The 22,677-nt window shown below is 44.7% G+C and overlaps 3 protein-coding genes across 3 annotated transcripts; 2 read left to right on the plus strand and 1 right to left on the minus strand.

Annotated features, from left to right (window-relative positions):
* Nucleotides 1-248: 248 nt before the first annotated feature.
* Nucleotides 249-5,577, plus strand: LOC106652239 (oxytocin receptor-like). The gene is made up of 7 exons (XM_014371071.2): nucleotides 249-786; nucleotides 2,893-2,934; nucleotides 3,030-3,438; nucleotides 3,525-3,827; nucleotides 4,496-4,788; nucleotides 5,054-5,200; nucleotides 5,290-5,577. Exons 3-7 carry the CDS (start codon nucleotides 3,152-3,154, stop codon nucleotides 5,436-5,438), a joined length of 1,179 nt encoding a protein of 392 aa, XP_014226557.1. The 5' UTR covers nucleotides 249-786; nucleotides 2,893-2,934; nucleotides 3,030-3,151; the 3' UTR covers nucleotides 5,439-5,577.
* A 417-nt stretch (nucleotides 5,578-5,994) lies between these two features.
* On the plus strand, nucleotides 5,995-13,234 carry LOC106652184 (protein FAM161A-like). The gene is made up of 9 exons (XM_014370979.2): nucleotides 5,995-6,195; nucleotides 6,701-7,123; nucleotides 7,290-7,463; nucleotides 7,550-7,723; nucleotides 7,811-8,062; nucleotides 8,284-8,607; nucleotides 9,023-9,145; nucleotides 9,498-9,642; nucleotides 10,501-13,234. The coding sequence occupies exons 1-9, from the start codon at nucleotides 6,029-6,031 to the stop codon at nucleotides 11,056-11,058; spliced, it is 2,340 nt and encodes a 779-aa protein (XP_014226465.1). The 5' UTR covers nucleotides 5,995-6,028; the 3' UTR covers nucleotides 11,059-13,234.
* Nucleotides 13,235-13,238: 4 nt separating this feature from the next.
* Nucleotides 13,239-21,802, minus strand: LOC106652185 (transmembrane protease serine 9-like). Its single transcript, XM_014370980.2, has 8 exons — nucleotides 21,347-21,802; nucleotides 20,389-20,847; nucleotides 19,594-20,300; nucleotides 16,566-16,623; nucleotides 16,191-16,366; nucleotides 15,736-16,114; nucleotides 14,819-15,087; nucleotides 13,239-13,806 (listed from the first exon to the last, which is right to left on the minus strand). The coding sequence occupies exons 1-8, from the start codon at nucleotides 21,402-21,404 to the stop codon at nucleotides 13,459-13,461; spliced, it is 2,454 nt and encodes an 817-aa protein (XP_014226466.1). The 5' UTR covers nucleotides 21,405-21,802; the 3' UTR covers nucleotides 13,239-13,458.
* Between the last annotated feature and the right edge of the window lie 875 nt (nucleotides 21,803-22,677).

Below are 22,677 nucleotides of genomic sequence, written 5' to 3' on the forward strand. Positions count from 1 at the left end.
TGTCATGTTGTGCATAAGTATGAGTGTGGGTAATGCAAGCCCGACGACGAAGACGAAGACGAAGACGGCGACGACGACGGCGACGAGTCGATCCACCGTTGATGTGGCGCGCGCGCGCGCGTATACGACCGATCATGCAAATACGATCGCGCGCGCTCTGCTCGTCAAGAGAGTGAGAAAGAGAGAGAGAGAGAGAGAGAGAGAGAGCGCGTGTGCGAGTGTATGTGTGCGGCTATGCACGTGTGTGTACATCTGCAAAGCGCGAGGAAAACTAGTTTATAGTGATCGGCGAGCCCTGACACATAGCACCGCACACAGTCGGTTGGGTCGTGTGTGCGGTATTGTCGCGCGGAGTGTGCTGCCCGCGCACGGAAGGATTAGACGAGATCCAAGCGTCGACAAATTTATATATCACATATGCACCGAAGAAAAGCTCGTTATTTATCATGAAATGACCGTGAGACGGAGCGAGGTGATCGAGTGAGTTACGAAGTGGAAAAAGTTGGCCTATGATTGTTTTGTTTGTCTTCTCGCTCTCGAGTTGTGTTTTATAGTGCATAAGAGTGTGCGCGTGTTATGTATCTACGAGATTTTTGCTCTACAAAAGAGGCGAGAATTTCAGGCTTTCGAGTTTAAGGCAAGGGTAGATAATGCTCGATACACGATTAGAACGATAGGGGAGCAAGGGACACGGAATAAAGCAATTGGAGAAAATTGACTGAAAGATCCGCCGTTTTCACCTGTTGATTCGAGAGTAGTGGCAGTGCAGTACATCCATCAAAGCTGGTAAGTATATACGCTTGGGCGTTAAAGTTTTGCACACTACTTTGTAAGGCTACGCCGTGTGTACACACGGAGAGAGTCGCACGGTGCAGTGCAGCTCTTTTTCGACGTTCCAAAATCTCGTGTCTGCGGGAAATTTTCGTCGCCGTCCGACTCGTTTGTAGGCTATTTGTCGAGCTGCTGATCGCGACGACCCCCGTCCGCATTGAGCGCGCGAGTCTTTCATCAATTTCCTCGAGTGACATTCCGTCTGATTTTTATTATTGCGTAAAGAAGACGTACACGGAGCGCGCGCACGAAGCATTGAAAAATTATTCATAAGCGCGACTCGAAAAAGTTTTTAATGTTTTTATTTTTCATCGCTCGGGGGGCGCAAAAAAACACGACGACGTGCTCATCGAAGAAAATTCTTCTGATTTCTCCCAATATGGTAAAGAATTGTTTTTACGATGACGGCCAATTTTTTTACGAACTGATGTCTCGAAGAAGACAAAAACGCCTCATGTATGCTCGATTTAATAAGCTCAACGTGCTAATCGATCGCTACAAAAAGTAAGTTCTTCATTTCACGAAGTCTGAAACGTTTAAATGTAAAAAAAAACGGATAATCTTGTTAATACTTAGAATCTGAGCAAAGCGAAAAAAATTTAATTATCCGAAAATAGTTTAATTGTGAATAATTTCCACGGTGAACGTGCTCGCGACGACAAAAAATTCGAAGCGCAGATAAAAGAAATATAAATTAATGTTCTTCTCGTAGACAACCGGCAATCCGCGAGTCTATTACTATATAGAAAAAAGTTACAAGCAAACTTTCTTTACTACGTCTTCCATTGAGTGAGTGATTTGCGCAAAGCGAATGATTGATCGGCTTTGCATATATTGTTTCATTCGGATATGAATTATCGGGGCAGATAAAAAATCCCCATATATACAAACAACAATGAATAAAAATTGCAATGAAGGCACAAGTGAATTATCTCGAGCGAATAATTACAGCGATAACCTCTTATTAGTAAAAACGTCAATAAATTCGCGATTAGAGCTTAAATATTACCTCCGCAACTTTAATAAATTTCTCTCTTCTATTGTTATTGTTATTGTACATTGTGATGGCGCGCGTACTTATTATATATACGCAGAGAGTTCAACAGTCGCCGGGATAGATTTTGTAGCGAGCAGCTTCGTCTCTCTCGCTTGCTCGCTGAGCCACGAGCCGCGGCGTGCTCGCTATATCTATATGTTATTATTATTATATAAAATGTATACAGCTACACGATGAGATGACGACGATGATGCGTGTGTATGTATATAATGCCTCGACATATACGAGAAAATAATAAAAGGAAGATGAGGTGATGCTGCTGCTGCTGCTGCTGCCGCTGCCGCCGATATGTAATATTTTACACGCATTAAAGTCGAACCCGCGAATATTAATCAAATGCAACACAACGCACAACGCCAAGATAGCAATCCCCCAATGCATATCGGTTCTTCCTCTTTCTCTCGTTTCAATTTTTGCTCTATCTCTTTCTCTTTCTCTCTCGCTCACTCTCTCTATCTGGTACGTTCGCTTTTATACATTTTTTTGATTTTTTGTTTTTATTCTCATTAGAAGCGCTTTCTCATCATCGCGAGATCAAGAGAAAGAGAGAGGCAGAGGAGAGAGGAGAGAGAGAGATTATATGCATACACACTTCCACACCTTTTTCTCTGCGAGCATGTTAAACAGACAACGGTACACGCGCGAGAAACCAAGTGCATCTCGCATTCTTCCTTTTATCTCCTCTCTCTTTATTCTAAAATTAAACAATCGCTGTGTGTTATTTTGCCCCAAAAGTGCACGCGACATTGAGTCATGAGATAGATCGGTACGCGCGCGCCCCGAGAGATGAAATATTATCAAGTATTGGCTCCGCGCGCGTATAGCCGTTAGTAGCCGAAAACCTAATTACCATTGGCAATTCGTCAAAATTCGTAATCCATCATGTAATGGCTTTTGATGCAATCAAGCGCCCTGCGAGGGCCGAGGCGCATAGAGGTATATTATACATACACACACGCATAACACACACTCATGTGCATCTTTCTCTCTGCCCGAAATTTCAGCCCCTGCTACGATCAAAGAAGAAGCGCGCGCCAGCGATCGAGGTATCATAAATCAGCTCCACAGCTCTCTGTTGCCAGAGGAGCGAGCTAAGCTGAGAACACAATCTGCAACGCAATGAAAATTGACAAAATTCCAGAAGTAATTGTGAATCAAGCGAGCGACAATCCAGAACTAATTAAACAACTTAGATGAGGAAATAAACGTTCGGGTATAGAGGCGAGAGAGAGTGAGCGAGAGAGCGGCTGCAGCACAAGCACAATGGAAAACACTAGGAACGATACAATGAGCGGAGTGGAGTCGGGGATCGAAGAGGACGAGCGGGACAACGACCTGGTCAAAGTGGAGCTGCTCGTGCTGTCGCTAATATTTCTGGTAACCCTCATGGGCAATTCCCTCGTGCTCTTTGCCATTTATCTGCGACGCTGCCGCGGCAGACGTCAGAGACTCACGAGGATGCACTTCTTCGTCATGCACCTGAGCATCGCCGACCTCATCACGGGCCTGCTCAACGTCCTCCCTCAGCTGGCTTGGGACATCACTTTTAGGTCTGTGTGCTTTTTTTCTTCCTACTCCTTCTCCTTCTTCTCTCGTTTTAACGCTCGATTAATAATAAAGCAAATGGCCCGTGCAGGTTTCATGGAGGCGAGATATTATGCAAGCTGGTGAAATTCGGCCAGCCGCTGGGCTCCTACCTGAGCTCCTACGTGCTCATGGCGACGGCGGCCGACAGGTACCACGCCATTTGTTATCCCCTGAGCTACTGCCGTACGACCTCGCGCAGATCGAGAATTACCGTCTACACGGCCTGGATACTGTCGTTGCTGCTGTGTCTGCCGCAAATTTTTATCTTCTCGATTCAAGAGATCGCCCCGGGCATCTGGGATTGTTGGGCTACTTTTGACCTGCCTTACGCAAAAAAGGCCTACGTCACTTGGTTAGTTTTTAAAAAAATTTTCGTTATCGCATGCAATACATATTATCGGGGGCAATATATAAATAATAAATAATATTTTAAAAAATGAATACATTGCACGAAATACGTATTAATCAAGAATGCCGCAAATAAAATTGATACGAGCCGCAGACACAAATGCAAACTTTCAGTGTTAAAAAAAAATTGGTGCATCGAGTCATAATAAGCTCGTGCACTTTTCATATATTTTCCATACATGCATATGCGCGAGGGCTAGATTTATCATAATGTAATTAATCTTGTCACTCGTTCACGCATTTGCGTATACGCGACGCTCGCTTGGGGAATATCCCGCGTAATATTCCTTCATTTCGCTCAACGCACGTAGCCCCGATGCCATTAAAAGTATAAACAGTATAATATGCAACATTCCAGCCAAGTAACTCCAAAAGTCCAAAAGCTCGTATAATCCGGTTTGACGTTTAAAATTATTATAATAGTCGAGCTGTGTTGTAATTTTAAATGTTTCGGGTTAATAATAATAAAACGTAACAATGCGATAACAGCACAATTTCGCGATCAATTGTTCGACGCAAATTTACTCGCGTGACATCTAACACAAAGACACAGCGCGAACATGCATAAACGTTACACTGAAATTTTCACTTTATGTATATGAATTTTCACAGGTTTAGCATTATGATTTTCCTGCTGCCATTTAGCGTGCTGACATTCACTTATGTCGAGATTTGCCTGAGCATATGGCACAACCGCGAGGTGGCGATGCTCGAGTCTCAGCAGGCCCTGCAGCCGCAGATCAGGGCCAGGAATCAGGGCTCGCTCATCTCCAAGGCGAAGATCAACACGATCAAGCAGACGCTGGCGGTGGTGATACTCTACGCGGCCTCGAGTATGCCGTTCATCGGAGGTCAGCTCTGGTCCGCCTGGGATCCATACGCGGCTGAATCAGCTTTCTTCAAAGGTATGAGAGAGTGAGAAATCTTAGAAGAGAATAAATTATTGTCGTTTTTTACGGCGCTTTGGCAAAGTCCATTAACGCTTTCACGAGCGAGCTTTATTACCCGAGATTTACGCGCCTCCGTACCTGCGTACGTTTAATTTTCCAAGTTTTAATCTCGCGCGCAAAAACAATACAGCGAGAGGAAGCGTTCGATATTACCTACCCACCATGCGAACCCACATAATATATAAACGGTATATATTTCATTTGTGGCTTTGTTGCTCAGGCCCGACGTTCACGATACTATCGCTGCTGAGCAGCTTGACGAGCTGCGTCAATCCTTGGATCTATCTCACGTTCAGCTACGAGCTGCGCATCGTCCTGATGAAATTTTTGCGTAGCCTGGTGAAGCGAGATCGAGCCTCGAATTTTGGTGAGAGCACTACTGAGAGATGACTTTATTTTTCGTTTCCCGGCAGGTTATTGACTTTTTTATTACATTTATTTTCTTGTAATATACAGAGCGAGCCTCGAGCAATGCCTCCAACGAAACGAGGTCTTCCAAAAGGTCATCGCTGGTCTCCAGGATGTCTCGCTACACCAGCTTGATAATCAATCGGACTAGCAACGGCAGCGTGAAAAGCAATAAAAATAATAACCTCGCGACCTGATGTAAAATATTATATTATATTATATATTTTCCTATTTTATTTGTACATACATAAATCTTCGATATACATTCATACATATAAAAATATTTATATTTATACACCAGTTGACGAATAAACGATTGTTAGATTTTCATTAAAAGCAGAGAGATTTGTATGCACACAGTAACAAAAGTCAACCCGATGCAATAACAACAAACGATTCGTGCGTTCGCGCGTTAGTGTGCCGAGGCGCGCGCGTCGCGCTATTGGCTATAATCGGCACAAAGGTGTATAACAGGCAGATAGTGGGTACCTGCACACAACTGCCTAACATGCCAAAGCTGCAAGCGCGTGCACGGGGGAGGGAGAACCGAATCGGCTCCGCGGCGCTCTTTATTTTACTGCCTTGAGGCGCGCGCTTATGTCTCCATAGTTACCCGTGTACACACTTTTCTGTGTTTGTGTACACTAGCCTACCCTCCGATATAATAAATGCGTGTGTAATATCGGCGTCGTTGCCACCACCGTATTGTTGTGCGTTGCGTTGCGCCTGCAGACGAAGGCAAATTAATACAACTACTGTATACACGCGTATAGTTTTTGCCGCGAGAATGGGTGAGTATCATCAGCAGAGTCACAAGGGCACGGCGTTCACGCACTCGTGCGTAAAAGTGCCGAGGGATCCGTTCAGCCGTCAGCCCACCCCTTTTTACGAGAGGCCAAAAACGCGGCGGAATCAGCAGTCGTCGGACAGTGTTTGCCACTCGCCGACTTTGAGGTAAGGCGTTGTGGTAGTTGCAGCAGCGGGGCGACGACGCTCTTTTGTTATTTTTTGTTATTTTTTCATTTGTTTTTTCCGGTGCGTGCAAGAGTAGTAGTAGTGCAAGTTCGAGATCGGCAAGCAATTAAGTTTATACAGAGTTCAAGAGACTCTCGTGCACGAGATCGTCGTGTACAGGTGCGGAATTGATGAATGAGCGCTTAAGTTTTGTTGACAAGAGAACGTCGGATGGCTAAAATCAATTGTTCGATCTTACGCCTTAATGAAGCAACTTGATCGGTAAGGTAGGAAACGAATCGTTCATAAACTCTGCTGCGCACGTTCAATCGCGTAATTGATCAAATTAATAATTAATCCCGTAATTAATCGCTCATCCGCATTATAATTTGAAAAATTGAGATTCATTGCGCTTTTAATAAAAAAAAAAACGTTCACGGAAATATCCTCGCACGAACTTGTATATTCTTGGCTCTAAGTACACGATTATTAAACTTTTCTCCAGCAGCGCCCGAGACGAGCTGGCGGACTTTTACGAAAATTTGCCGGATCACGAGGAAGTGCAACAATTATCGAACGAGCAGTTCAAGCAAAAACTCGATTATCTCAAGCGAAAGCAGCGTATATTGCTGAAAAATTTACGCAACTGTCTGGAGCAAGACGAGGCAACGGCGGCAGCGACGGCGTCTGCAACTAATTTAGACCGTTTATCAACGGCCAGCGTGAGATCGCGCTGCCCCAGCGTGAAATCTCCCAACAACAACAATATCAGCAGCACCAACAGCATCAACGAGCTCAGTCTAAAAGGTAGACGCTGCAATTTTGAAGAGTCGCCGACTAGTCATCACAATAATAGCATGCCGTCTCTGCTGCTCTCTTCAGCCAGGATCGATTGTCTCGAGGACGAGGCAGATTGTCTCACGCACGGGTACGTGACACCGCCACCACTACCCCCTACTACCCTCCATCAGCTTTAAAACAGAGAGAAGCTGCCGCTTCTCTTTTGTCGCTCTCGCGCATCGCATTATTATATATAATAATAACTAAGAAACAGAGATCTATATATTCTGCCTATTGTTTGTCTCTGCGCACAGCACGAGAGGCAAGGAACGCGAAAAGTCAGCCAAGCAGCGCAGAAACGAGAAAATTCTATTGGGCAAGAGCGACGAGAGTCCGGATAGCGAGGCCGAGACCAAGAGTTTGCCACCTCGCAGCTCGTCGGATCGATGGCAGCCGACTGTGCCCAAACCCTTCAGTTTCACCGCCAAGTAAGACAATTGATAAAATTATAATTGATATACTATATAGCGCTTGCTCTCATTGTTGTTTTTGTGCCTATTGTTTTCTGTGCCAGAGAGGACGCGGAAAAGTACATGTCACAATTGGAGCATCAATTGGAGAACGATTTCTGGTCGTCGCCGAGCAGATTGAGTCGCAAGAGCCCGGCGAAAAAACGACGCATTCGACGGATACCGTTAACCTCGAAAATACCCATGTACGATAAGCTCTGCGCGGAAAAGGCAGCGAGGTACGATTCGAAACAAAAAACAACTCGTTATACCGTTTTCGATCAGTCAAACTTGTACGTATTGATTTTTGCACAATTATCCGACAGAAGTCGCTTCATCCGCGAGGAATGCGCCCTCAACCTCATGTCTCAGGTGCGCCCGTTCAAGCTCGAGTGCGATCGCCGAGCCATGCGAGCGCTGACACGCTCCAGTCCCGAGCTCCGATCGATCGGCAGCGAGAGCGGCGTCGGTGGCGGGAAAAAATCATCGCCCAGTACGCGATTCCGCGCCAAACCCGTTCCGCGACACTTGCTCAGTAGCGACGTGTACGATCGTATGCTCGAGGACGAGTACTTCAGGTGAGAGAGTGAGAACTCATCATTTTTCCTCGTTTCATATGTGTGTCGTTGTCTTGTTTGTTGCGCGCGTGACACGAGACGAGCGAAAACAACATAGACACACGCGACATCGATCGATCGATCATAATACTCTTTTCCTCTCGTTTCCCTCGGACGACGCCGTGTGCTGATGCAACACACACACACACACACACACACACACACACACACACGACGCATAGAAACATACAGAAGCGCATCAGGGCGGCTGAACTGCTGCGCTCGTCGTCGCTGCCGCCGTCGATGGCGCGACGGGACCGCTGCAAATCCGCAACGAGTTTGTTATCGTCCTCGATCGCCAGCAAGAGTCCGGAGGATCATCAACAACCCAACAAATCCAAGACGAGCGGCAGCAGCAGCCAAGCTGGTGGTGGCGAGGTGCCATCGGGTCGAGCCGACACGCCCCTGTCGTCGTCGCTGAGAGCCCATTCCCTGGCAATGACAACGGCGAGCTTGCCACCGCACGGCAATAACATCGCCGCCATGCTCAGAGCTCAGGCGTCAAGGTACGAGAAAATAACAGCGTGAGATATTATTGTAAAATATTATATCAGGTCGCGCCCGAAAATTCGCGCGCGGGAAAACTTTCGACGTCGTTGTTGCTGCATAAATACGCTTTAAGCTTCATCAATTACTCGATAATTATTTTCTTCAACAAAAACTCATTACGCGCGCCTCGAGTCGAAAAGTCCCTCATTCTCGCGCTCGAGAGAGAGAGAGAGAGGAATATACTCGTGTATTATATATAAATTTTCAAAGTATCAAGAAGTAACAGCAGTAGCAAATGCCGCGTAAATGAGGCAATAAAACGCTTCTCAGCTCTATCTTTCTCTTCTCTTTGTCCTCCTCTCGACGTGCGCACCACCCAACCAACCAACCAACCAACCATCCACCCAACCATCCACACACACGCACGTACAGGGAAAAGCTGGCGCGCGAAATACAGGAGAGGCTGGAGGAGAAGCGCCGAGAACAGATGCTTCGGATGCGGAAAACTTTAATTGGCAGAAAGCCGGCCTGGCGAGCTTTGCGATCCGCCGCGAGGTCTGTATAAAATACATGCATACATATAGTACATACTGTACTACTACTATCCATATATCTATAGAATTCACGCGTATATGCGCACGCGGGGGTAAGAGGAGAGGGCGCAGCTCTTTGAAATTAATTGCTCGGGACTAGTTATATCAAGATGTATAAATGCTAATCTCTTTTGCTCTTGCACCGGGCCAATTTTCCCCCGTGTATAAATTGAAAGGAAACTTTTCTTTCCCTAAATAATTTGCAGTCGTGAATCGATCTTTATCCCTCACGGCTTATACACGCGAATTAACCCAGTGAAAAAGTCCTCATTTTGTCTTGTTTTTTCTTCTCGTTGTGTATGCATCCATACAAGGCACGAGCACGAGAGGGACATGGATTTTCGAGCCTCGCTGCGCAGGGACGAGGCACGTGAGCAGGCGGAGCGCCATCGCATGCAAATGGAAATGATGCTCGATCGTGTAACGAGAATACCAACGCTTTTCGAGCGCTACTCTCAGGTACGATACAACAAACAATAAAAATTACTTTTCTCTGACTCTCTCATCTCTCTCATCTCTCTCATCTCCCTCATCTCTCTCTCTCTCTCTCTCACTTTTCCGCTTACCCACTGTCTTTCCCTGTAATGAAATTCGATAATAATCTTTTTTTTTCGCATTCGATAACTGGGTCATGTAGCTTTGTTTCTTACTTTCTTTTTAATAAATTGCGATACACGGCGCTTTTAATGTAATTCTCGGTTGGATGGTGTTATATAGCATGCGTACACATTTGCTGCATCTGAATCGAGTATAAATGCACGTCTGCGAGATTTTTTATTTATGTGTACATCGTCGTAGTCGTAGTCGACGTCGTCTCTCCTTTCTATTTTCACTTGGCGCGCGCGGAGATTTTTCAACAACGGAAAATTGGATTTCCGAGCTCTTTCGGTTTAAATACATAAATCAAATTTACGCATCGTCGCTCGCTTGCTGTTGCTGCTGCTGTGTAGTGTTTGTGAGTGCCCGTTTGCATTCCTTTTATTTTCAGCAACACAAAATTGTGCACACTCATCCCTATGTATATAGTGCAGTTTATATGTGCACGTGTATATAGTAGAGAGAAAGATACGTGTTAGTATCGATCGTATCGTTTTCAATCACAGCATCGTTGCCGGGGACCCACCTCTAATATAATAACACATTTCATCCTGTTACACTTTTGTCTGTGTTGAACGCGTTGCTGCTGCCACATACTGCACACTGCACATCATATATAATGCAATATATCTATATATATATCTATGCCGATCGTATACATATGACATAAAAGCATCACATCATCGTATAATACCGGCGTCTCCCTCGCTCTCTATAAAGGACGACGATGCGCTGACGTTACAGAGCTTCCAGAACTCGCTGCGCCTCTGCCCGAGGCTTCAGGATTCCTTTTGCTTCGAGCCCTCGCGCTACCTTCATCATCATCATCACGCGCATCATCAGCAACAGCAAGGCGGCAGCAGCACCACCACCAACCACAACAACAACAACAATGGCATATGCTCCTCGCGGCGGAAGAAAAAAACATACAACTGCAGCACGAGTAAACATCGCAGCTCGAGCAGCGCCGACTCGTACGCCAGTCTGCTGAGCATGAGCTCCGAGCGGCCGAATTCCGTGGGCTCGCTGACCAGCTCGTCGCCCGATTACGACGCCCGAAAACTCTACTCGAGATTGGAAAACAACTGCGGAATGAACGCGAAGAAGAAGGGACCGCTGAGAGTGTCGATCAACGAAAAAGCCGAGCTCATCGACGACGATCACGCTAACATGACGACTCACCATCATCATCACCATCATCATCAGTGTAGCAGCAAAAAGGACAAGGAGAGAGCCAGTTCCGAGTGTTTGAACAGCGGCGGTGGCCCGAGGCTGTAGCAGCACTGCTGATGTGGATGGCCGGCGAGCGACAAATTGACTGGTTTATTGTCGAGATTAGATTTGATCGATTGAGGAGGAGGTAACGAGTTCGAGTGCAATCTAATTTAGGTTTTAAGGGATGTTTTTCGACGATGCTTGCTACATTTTGTAACTGTTCTGATTTTGTACGCCACTCGTATGCGCGAGAATAAGTCTAACGTACTCCGACGAAAAAGAACGCACAATAGCTCAGATTTATATTATAACCGTTAAGACTATGTAAAATAATTAACCTAGTGATAATGATATCGATGAAACATAACGCGAAACGAACAGACTACTAGTATATAGTTTTAAAAGATAGTGATGTACGTTGAATGTTAGATATTTGAAAAAGTCGCATTCTCATCGTGCAGCATATCGACTGAATTCGTACGCAAACCACAATACTTTAAACTCGTTGAAAAATAAAAAGTGGAAATTTTCGGATTATTATATAAAAAAGACTCACCAGAGAGATTACGCCGATGTTTGCAAAATGCATTAAGTAATGCCATTTCGAATCCGGTTCGAATCGTCGCTTATAACCGTCGTCGACTCGCGAACAATCGCACAAATTGCTCCAAGTATTTGAATGCGCAGCATCATTGCCTTGCTATTATAGATACGTCGTCGCAGAAATATGGAAATCCGTCTATAATATGCTACGCGATTTGCCGAAAGCCATGTTCTGTAGCGATATCCGTTAATCTTTTGAGTATTTATAACACTCTTATTCATCTGGACAAGCTACTCGCGCACGTCAGCTACACACACACACACAAAACACTTGCATTTTACACTTTATAGAATAAGATACGCGTCCCGACATCGAACACTCGATTGTGTACAACTCTATGTATACTCTGAAGGCAATCCCACTCGAAAACGTAAAAAACATAAGTCGGTGGATCGTCGGCATCGAAGCGCGCCGCGATCACCGATGACACTAATTAGGAGAGACAAAGGGTCTTGCCCCTTCTCGCTGGCGCTCGCGCGCGGCACGCGTCGTTCCTCTCTCGCTTCGTCGCTGCCTCCCCCCCACCCCCTCGCGACGCTACTATGAATGCTCTATCTAACGGCCGGCACTGATTTTGGCGCGCGAGCGAATGTTTATAACCGTCTCTCCCTGACCACACACACACGCACGCACACACTTGCTGCATCCATCGTCGTTATATTTTTCACTTCAACGTTCGAAGTTTTCTTCTGTTGGCTCGTCATTGCGATTCCGTTACTTTATTGTACGTTCGAATGTAATTTGTATGTTTTATTATACGTTTAAATGAGAATTGAATGCATGTTGTTCGTCAGTTAAGTCGATTTAGTTAGACAAGTATATATTTGAATGAACAATTACTAAGGCACGATCGAATAAAAAAACAACGACAAGTTATGCAATAATAATCGAATTCAACATCGATAAAATATAAAATTCTTAAAACTTTTAAAATAACATTGAAAAAGGATTATCTTTCTTATTAATTATAGATTTCGAACATTATATTTATCGAGTAGAGTAGTTTCAGCCGTTAACGCACTGAAAGTTGATACTTAAAAAAAAAGAAAAAAAATCAGCACGTTATTTGCGATTGATTGTAATCGTTGGCGAAACGTGAATGATTTTGTAAATTGTAACCTACGTCATTTTCGAAGGCTGAAAGAAAAAAAAGCCGGGTAAACCCAACAACGACTATACTTTGATAACTACTTTAGAATTATGTAAGCAGCAATTTTGGGATGCAATTATTTATAAGAAAAGAGAAATATTTGATCTCACCCAATTAAGGAATAATAAATTATCTCGAAACTATGTGCAATAGTTAAAGACAGAAACAAAAATGTTATACAATTATATGCGGAAAGAAGCCGAACCACGTGTGTAAATGCAAATCAGGGGGAGGACAGATTGTTGCAGTATATTGTGCTACTGTATTACGTGCGAATGTATCATTGTTTACGTGCCTCTTATTACATGTGCTCCATATAATTATTGAGGAGATATTCGTTGTTTACCGTTTTCGTTGTAATCAGTCGTTGAGCATATTATGTGTATATGTGCGCGGCCCAATTATAGGGGCCAATTATTGTGTTATTTGCATTGTCGAAATTTTATTGTCTCATTAAAAAGCTTTCGCTGTCCAATAAATAAAAAGATCTTCTATTCAATTATTTATTCAAAGAAACTGTCGGGCAGGCTCTGCGATATACTTTTTGTTCTTTTTTTTTTATGCACGTTCGATCGTCGTTTTAATAAAATTAAGAAATACAGTATACAATCATGCGGAGGTACGTCGGAACACACTTGGGCACATCTACCACGAAGTTACAAAAAAAGTCATAATAATAAGTAAAATATCCATGTGTGAAAAAAGAAAATCAGTCTTTGATATTGTCGAGGACCCAGTCGAGATAGTACTCGAGGCGCGTGTAGACGCCCGGGAAGCCGGACTGGCCGCAGTTCCTGAGGCCGAAGCTGACCAGGCCGTGCTGGACGTAGCGAGGCTCGCCGTTGTAGACGCCGACGCCCTGGAGGGGACCGCCCGAGTCGCCGGAGCACGAGTCCTTGCCCTGCTCGCCGCCCACGCAGATCTGCTTGTACCAGACGATGGTCTGTCCCTTGTAGCGTTCGCCGCACAGCTCCTGACTGAAGATCGGCAGGGAGACCTTTAACATGACCGGTGACACCTGGCGTTGCTCGGTGAGTCCCCATCCCGTCACCAGCAGCTGTATAAGGGAGTGTCGAGTTTAACGAAAGTTTTTTTATTTGAGTCCATTGTATTTTGGTGATTCTGAGTCAAGCGAAATATGCCAAAAAATAAAATAGAAGAAGTACCTTGAAAATCGTAGAAAGTACATAGAAAATAATTTCCAAAATTTTGAGCCTGCTAATCTACCCACATCATATGTATTGGGGCTCAAGGTTGAATTTTCATTTTTTAAATTTTATTTTGGGGTGATTATATGTAAAAGTTTTCTTTACTTTGATGGGATAATTATGAACACATATTTGAAACATAATTTCTTACGTTAAATTTGACGAGATATTGAAATTTGTAGATGAAATCATACTCAAAACCCCAAACTGCTTAAAAATGTAACAATAACGTAAAACTCCAAAAATGAATTATCCAATATTGAAACATGTTGTTACAAAAATCAAAATACAATTTTTATTAAAATTATATAAAAAGTATAAAAAACGTGGGAAATTTAAGGAAATGAGAGAAAAACAATGGTGTATGATCTTTCGAATGCTGACAAATTATGTCTATTCGCTCTCACCCCCAAATTTTAATAAAAATTGTATTTTAGTCTTTGAAATGACATTCAATTATAGTCTGAACACTTTAGGAGCTACCCAGGAGATAAACATGAAAGACCAAATGCAATCGAATTATTGAACTTTCTTAGAACGTTTATCTTTTAAATTTTTGTAATGATTTCAAAAATTTTAAAGTTTTCTCACACTTTTTTTCTTAATTCATCCAAGACTGAGCTAGAAAATTTTAAAATGTTTGCTATAAGAATAAACTTCGGAAAAATGCCAACTTTGGATTTTTAAAAAAGGATGACAGACAGTCTTGAAAATTCTACCAAAATTTTGGAACAATCCTGACATCTCAAAAAATATATTCAACGGATCAGATAAGCAACAAAATTTTTGAGCAGGTAAGTTGACAGAGAATCGACCATACATGAAAAAATAATAAACAGATCTTATCGCGATTGTACAAACCTTGTTACTGTTGATTTTATTGGCCGGAGCTACCGGCATGCAGATGGGCTTGGCATTGTCCGGCCTGAAGTCGATGTCCCGGCTTAGCCTGATCAAGGCGATGTCATTCTGCAGACTGACTGGGTTGTACTTTTGATGGGCGATGATTCGCTCGATGCCGAAGTCTTGATATTTTTCGGCGCACACTTCGTTCGGTGTGCCGGCGTAGTCGCAGTCTCGCTCGGAGCCGAGGTCGTGTTCGCCCACTCTGATACCGACCGGGCGCATATCTACGCAGAAGAATAACGACCTTAAGTTTCAAGCTTTTTTTTCATCTCTATCTCTATAGCTCTCTCTCTCTCTCTCTCTCTTTCAATCGAGCAGTTCAGCTTATTCAATTACACATTATCAGTGCGAGATCAGCGTGAGATCGTCGGCTCAGCTGTTTAAACTGACTTCTGTGAGTATGCGCGCGCGCTTTGACCTTCGGTTTTTTTTCTGACACCGTCGACGACGACGACGACGACGACGACAAAGCACTTGCGCTCATCGTTTTTCAATCATAATATATAATTTGAGTGTGTAAAACGTAACACGAGTGAGCGAGACGGGAGCAGCAGCTACTGACGCCCAAATTGTTTTTTGCTTCAATAAAAACTTGGAGAGTTTCGATGCCTGCGATGATGTGCATCGATGTTTGCATAATCAATGAGGCATCGCGCGTCGCTACTGGATTACGAAATTACACAAAGCAGCATGATTTTAACTTTCGATTCGCGTAAAAATACGAGTCATTTTCTTTTTATTTATTTATTTTTTTTATTATTTTTTCCCCCACTAAAGACAAAAAAAAGAAGGAAATCCGAAAGCTAACAGGTCGCCTTGCACACGCCCTCCCGTGCGCGGGGTTCATCGTACTGCTTTTCTCATATACTCACTGAAGCCCAAGTTCCTGACGCAATGAGCAGCGGTGAGGATGTAGCGCTTGTTGATGATCGAGCCGCCACAGCGATACTGGGGCTCCGACAGGCCGGTGTCGTAGGCCACGAGGGCCATCCACGGGAACTCGTTGACTTTGGTGCGGTTGCCGCCGTAGATCTTGTCGTCGCTGATCGGCCCGCAGAGATTGTGATCGAGCAGGCGAAGATTCGGGTGACGAGTGACGTCGGGTGGGCTGGGGTTCGATCCACTGCCACCGTTGTTGCCACCGTTGTTGGGTGGCAGGATCGGCCGACGAGTCGTCGTGGTCGTTGTCGTCGTCGTCTGTTGTCCCCAGACGTTGCCGTTGTTGCCGTTGTTACCTCCGTTGCCGTTGGACTGTGAGAAAATCGCGAGACTCGAGTCAAGTTCGGTACGAGATCGGTAAACGCGTTCGAACGAAGCTACGACTTACGCTAGGTTCGCAGCAAACTTTTGGATTCTTGCCCTCGAAGCCGCACTGGGCCTTTTGTAAGAATTGCACGGAGGCGGGAAGCAATGGTCTCTGCTGCAGAAGGGCCAGCAACGCCGGACACTGGTAGATATTGATGCAACTTCCTATCCTGGAGTCCGGAGTCAGGCAGCTGAACTCTGCGGAATTGAGGAAAATTCAGTGAACCGATTATAAGCGGCGGAGTTTTCCTCGGCGCTTTAATCAGGAAGCGAATTACAAGATCGATAACGAGTTCGAGCGATCGGCGCAAACATTTACATCGATGAGATCTCGCGCACAAAAAGTAGCGGAGAAAAAAAATATATCAATAAAATATATATGTAATGCGCAACTCACGTGCCAAGGACTCCTGAGCCAGGAACAACACCACCGCTAGATAAACCAGGCACTTCATCTTTGTAAAAAAAAAGAAAATTCAGTAATAACACGAAGAAAAAAGTGTCTCGGTCTTTTTGTCACAAAGCAGCAGCGATGTGCGCCCGATGCTCTTCGCGCACTACACTATCCTACAAGCGCGGCGTATATCGCTCACTTTTGCAAGAAAGCAACAAAGCAGAAAAAAAGCGAAGATATCTCTCCACCGAGCCGATTCCGTCGAGCCGCGCGTGTGTATGTAAAACGTGTATATCGAACAGAGACGGATGTAGGTATATATTATATCGACGAGCTCAGCGGCGCGAGGCGGTGGTCGGGATTTTTCGGATCGGCGGCTCACCGAAGCTTCTTCGTTGTCGCTGCTGGCGCGTCCGTTTTTCAATACACACTTATATACCTACAAGTATAATGTATATGAAATTTTAATCGAGGCGCGGTGTGTGCCGATTATTAAAAATGCGTCGTCGTCGTCGTCGTCGTCGTCGTCGTCGTCGTCGCGCGCGCGCAGAGCAGCGATCTTTTTCCCACTGTGTGCGGCTGTGCGAGCTGCGATGATGATTGCGAACTCTATACAGACAGACAGCGGCGGAGAGCAGCTACATTTATAATATACACATATATTGGCTCATTGAAACCAGTTTTTTAATGCTCCGCTGGTGAGTTTTTCCTCGTTCGACTTGAGCTCGGATCGACGTGAGCGGGTGATGTATCCAATGATACTTTTCCCCTCTTCGATTACATCTCGGATTCTCCTCTTCTCTCTCTCTCTCTCTCTCTTTTGACATATCTCGACGTTGGTACACATATAATGAGTATTATTGCTCGAGCGCTCGTGTACATGTCGGTGAGTGTCTATTTTTATGTTCTCAGATCTGTTTGCTAAAAAAATGAACGAGAGAAATATAAAGAAGAGCATCAGTGTCAATGCCTCGACAGTGTATAATTCATTTCCAACGACAACGGGGCCGCATAATCGATACACAAACACACACATCATTATTGTTAACGACATATAGGTCAACGAGTAAAAAATCATTTTTCAGAAAATTTCTGCTCGCGATCGTATTTACCAGTCATTGTTATAAGAGTCGGGAAATATAATGGCGAAACTGTTTATTAAAATCACTGTCCATAATTGATTTCGATAATGAGAGTCGCGCAGTGGGTCAACAAACGACGACTACTACGACTCTTTGTGCACGCGCGTGGCAGAAAGAGATCGGTATATACAGAGAGCAAAGAGCAAATATACCACTCGCGAGTCCATTAACGCCCCCTCCGCGTTTTGTTTTATTTCATAATTAAGCTAGATCTTCCGCAAGTAGCATACGTACGCAGAGTATAGAGTTCGGGATTTGCGACATTTTATAATTATTTGTTAAATAGCCGTGCTTCTCTCGTATTTACCCCGAGTAAATATACGAATTACGTAAAAAAAAACAGAAGAAAAAGAAGCGTCGGTCGTCGATCCGTTTGAATTTTTGATAACACGCCGGGGTACACACGCGATTCAAATGAGCCATGCGAATGGCCTAACAAATCTATACAAATACTTGTCGAAAATCTCTTGTTGATTAATGGCTTCTCGATCGGATTTTACTCCCTCGATTTTTTTGAATATTACCGCGAGCGCACCGGGTTTTTTTTTCTCTCTCCCTCCCTCTATGTCGATTCGTTGCCGGCGCTCGTTATTATACGGGCTCTGACATATGCGAAGCACATTCACACACGTACACATGAATGAAACAAAACGAGCATAAAGTCACAAGAGAGACAGATCGCAATTATTAGGTCAGACGTCTCTCGTCGGAAGAATAATAAGTGCTCCAGGCTGACTGTGTGTATAGGCGATCGTGCGCCGCTGCTGTGATGTTTAATATCGCACATTATAGCACGCATTCGCCTTGAAACAAAGAGAGCCTCGCACGCGAGCGACGTACGTACGAAAGCCACAGCTGTTTTCTCGGCCAATTCGCTATATATACACACGGGATTTTCCTTTTGGTGTCTCTCGGCGGAGCGTATATCGAATGAGTTATGTGTTTGTTTTAAATAAGGTGCGCAGCGATACACGCGTATTAAGGCGCTCTTTGGTGCCCATACGATCGTATTATATATTGCGCTCTTAACAATTTCTTAACGAGCGCTAGCGAGCGAGCGATGACATAATTACTCTTTGATAATGGAGCGTAATTTTCAAGAGAGAGGCAGTAAGCGAAATATTTTTTCTTCTTCTTCTGCTTTTTTTCTAAAGAAGAGAAGCCACGCATGATTTATCTCGAAAGACCGGCTTTTCCTCGTTTTGCGGGGTACACACCACTACTTGAGAATGAGAGAGAGAGAGAGAGAGAGAAGGAGGGAGGGAGGCCGGCAGATGTGTCGTGTACTCTATGTGCAGATGATTTAGACGATTAGCATAATAAATGGAATATGACCTTTTGTACACATTGACCGTGAACTGCTGTATTGGCTGCTATATGCCGCTTTATATTATATTAGTTATTACAGAATGTGCGCACAAAGAGAGCCGCGATAGCGACACGCGGTCTTTGCTGCCTCATGATGTATGTTTTTTCAATTTATGGCGCTGAATCGCGAAATGAAAAATTTGTTGATCTTCGATGAAACATAGTGGCGGGTAATTAATCGATATAATAGTTCATATACACATTGAAAGATGGTTAATAAATATGTGTGCAATCGTGCGCGTAATAAAGTCTACGTCAATTTTATGAAAAAAAAGAACATGTGGTTTTTATTATTGCGTACTTAACAAACGTGTCTTTTACACTTTTTATTACAAATTATCATGTATATAAAAAAATGTGTCTACATCCTATAGGTCCAAATCTTTATACCAGCAACGATAATCAATATCATTGGTCATTCGCATGGGCAACGTAGGGGGTTTACAGTCAAGAAACTTAACGATACGAGATTACAAAAAAAGAAAATAAAAATAATGTAAGAAAAGCAGTCGTCCCTCTCAAGGTTTCAAATTTCTCAAGACCCAGGGCATGTAGTCGTAGACCTTGGTGTAGACGCCGGAGATTCCGTCGGTTCCGCACACCCTCGGGCCGAACGAGACGATGGCGATGCTGGTCCACCTCTGGGTGCCGTCCGGGTAGGCGTTCTGCTGCATGAGGGGGCCGCCCGAGTCGCCGGAGCAGGTGTCGAAGCCGCGCTGGCCACCCACGCAGAGCTGGCTCGAGATCAGTCTGACGTTTTGCTGCTGGTACTTGGCCCTGCACTCCTGCTGGTTGGCAATCGGCAGGGTGATCTTGAGCTTGATGTCGGACTTGGCGCTGACCTCGGTCTTGCCCCAGCCGGCGGCCACGACGCGATTCTTGATGTCGGCGCTGCTGGGCAGGCAGATGGGCTTGATGTAGTCGGTGAAGCGGACCTCGCGGGCGAGTCGCAGCAGGGCGATGTCGTGGCCCTCTTGGGCATTCGGTGAGTTGTACTGCGGATGGACGATGTGCTCCTCGATGGGGATGCTGACGGTGGGTGGCGCGCAGGTCTCGCCGCCGGCGCCGTCCGGGACGCAGTCCACGGCTTTGCTGGTGTCGTATTCGCCGAGGCGCACGTTGGCCGGATACCAGTTACGCTTCTCGAGGCCCGCGATGCAGTGGGCCGCGGTGAGGACGTAGCGATTGCTGATCAGCACACCGCCGCAATGCGTGTCGATGCCTTGAGCTGTTGCAGGAAGAAACAAACAAACGATTACGACGAGTCTTATCCAAACGGAATCGTCTCGGTAATCGAAACTAGCGCAACGACTTACGTTTCCGATACTCGATCAGTGCCATCCAGGGGAACTCGTCGATGGCCGCCTTTTCGCCGCCCACGATGCGGTTCGACAGGTCCTGTCCACACTCCTGGGGCAGCAACGAGGCTCCAACGCTGGGTTGTGGCGGGCCGAATCTACTGGGATCGTTGAAAGGTGGGTTGCTTGGGTATTGGGGGTTGCTTGGGTATTGAGGGTTGCTTGGGTATTGGGGGTTGCTTGGGTATTGGGGTGGATTAACGGGGTAGGTCGGGTAGTTGTTGTTGTTGTTGGAGGCGCAGCAGACGATGGGGTTTCTGCCCTGGAAGGTACACTGGCTTCTGCGGAGATAATCGGCGGTGGATGGGTCACCGGATCGGTTGATCAGCAGGTTCAGCATCGACTCGCATTCCCTGATGTTGACGCAGACGCCCCGCAGATTGTCCGGGGTTAGACACTGGCTTCCAGGATGTAGCTCTGCGCAATGACCATCGAACAATGGATTAAAAATCGTTTGCACCAGTTTTGAAATTAATCTGGACCAGTGATTGACCATTTTTGGATAAATAACGTCCATACGAAATATATTTTTAATTATTTTCCATATTATATTTTTCAAAATGGTCATTCACTGGTACCTAATCATTGATTGGTCCGATTACAATAGTTGAATCAATTATTATTCAATATGTGCTATTTTGGTTTTACAAGGTATTTTTATAATAATCAAAAAAGAAATGCCGTATTAAAAAGTGGCTAGATATTGATGCAGAGTGATTTTTCTCAAAACCAATTATCGGCTACTTATTCATTTACAATTATGAATAACATCTCTATTAGATAGATTGATATAAAATACAGTAACCCCGTACGAAAATTTCGAGTTTTTTGCCGGTCTACTTTATTTTTTTCTCATTAAGCCGAAAAAAAGCACGCGAATCCTTCCTCGAATAAAATATAAAATGCAAGTACTCACGAGCATGGCTGGAGAAGCAGATGACTGCCAGCAGCACGAATCCAAAAGCGATCATCATCGTGCCTGTGCGTGTGTTGTGTGCGCGACTCGACGCGTGTCTCGCAGCAGCAGCTCGCGACACTGACAATCTGCCGGCTCGTGCAGATCTGTTTATATGTGTAAAGAACCAAGTCGTGTGAAGCGCCACACGCAAAAGTCGACGACAGCACAGTACACAACTGCACACATACACACACAGACGCGCACAGACGCAGACAAGCGAGCTAGCGGCTAGATGTCCGTTTAAACGAGCGATGAGCTACTAAATGATTCTCTCCTTATAGTCTCTCTTATAGATTCGCTCGCATGCATGCCCCCGACCACTCCGCTCCAGAGATCGTTACATACACACACGTCCAGGGTTAACTAGTGTCTCCCACTACTGGACTCTTGTGAGCCTCTTCTTCAGCAACAGCCGCAGCATCATCAGCGACCGAAGTATGAATGACCGTCGCGATCGTTGTCGACGTCTTTCTTTGCGGCAATAATATACACACACACACACACAATATGTTAAATGCGTAAGAGAGACATGAGCGAGTGTTTACCAAAGAGCAACGGAGACAAAAAGAAAAAGATGAATAATTATCACTTTCATCGTTTTAGCTCTCTGTGTGTCTCGGTAAAACCAACGCGCGCCACTTGCGATACATTATATTCTCTTTTTTTTTCTCTCCTGCTTCGCTCTATTTGCTTTGTAATACACATGGATTCTTGGTATGAAAGATGTACGTGGTTTTTTTCCGCGCATCGTGCGCGCATTGATGAATTTTGCAACTATCATCGACGTAGATGACATAAAATGCTAATTCGGTGGACGCTCCGATTATGCTGCAGCTTGTCAAGATGATGATCGTTCGTCGTAAACTTTTTCAGCTTTTTGAGGAGCGGAATGACGCCAATTGAATCTCGATGCCAAGTTCGTTTTTGAAATTTCTCAAATGCGTCGGTCCTCTCTAAAAATTGATCAGCTGCGATCGTTTGCACGCATGCGAGGCGAGATAATGAGTAATTCTATAATTGTTCATTGAATTATAAAAAAAAAAGAAATAATCATCGCGCTTCAGCCGAAATCAAATCTCTTCGCGTTCAAACGTTGCGATATTATATTAATTCCATCACGCCACACACAACCGAGTGGAGAAGTTCGAAGCCAATATCGATTTGTACAAAAAAAAAAACAAACAAAAAAAATTTGCCAGTTTTTTTTACGCAATATAACTATGAAAAATCAATTTATTTTCATTAGTACTTTGCGCTCGAAGACCCACAGGCGCGACTACATATATCGT

Source organism: Trichogramma pretiosum, unplaced genomic scaffold (assembly GCF_000599845.2).
Source record: "Trichogramma pretiosum strain Unisexual culture from Peru unplaced genomic scaffold, Tpre_2.0 scaffold18, whole genome shotgun sequence".
NCBI classification, from domain to species: domain Eukaryota; kingdom Metazoa; phylum Arthropoda; class Insecta; order Hymenoptera; family Trichogrammatidae; genus Trichogramma; species Trichogramma pretiosum.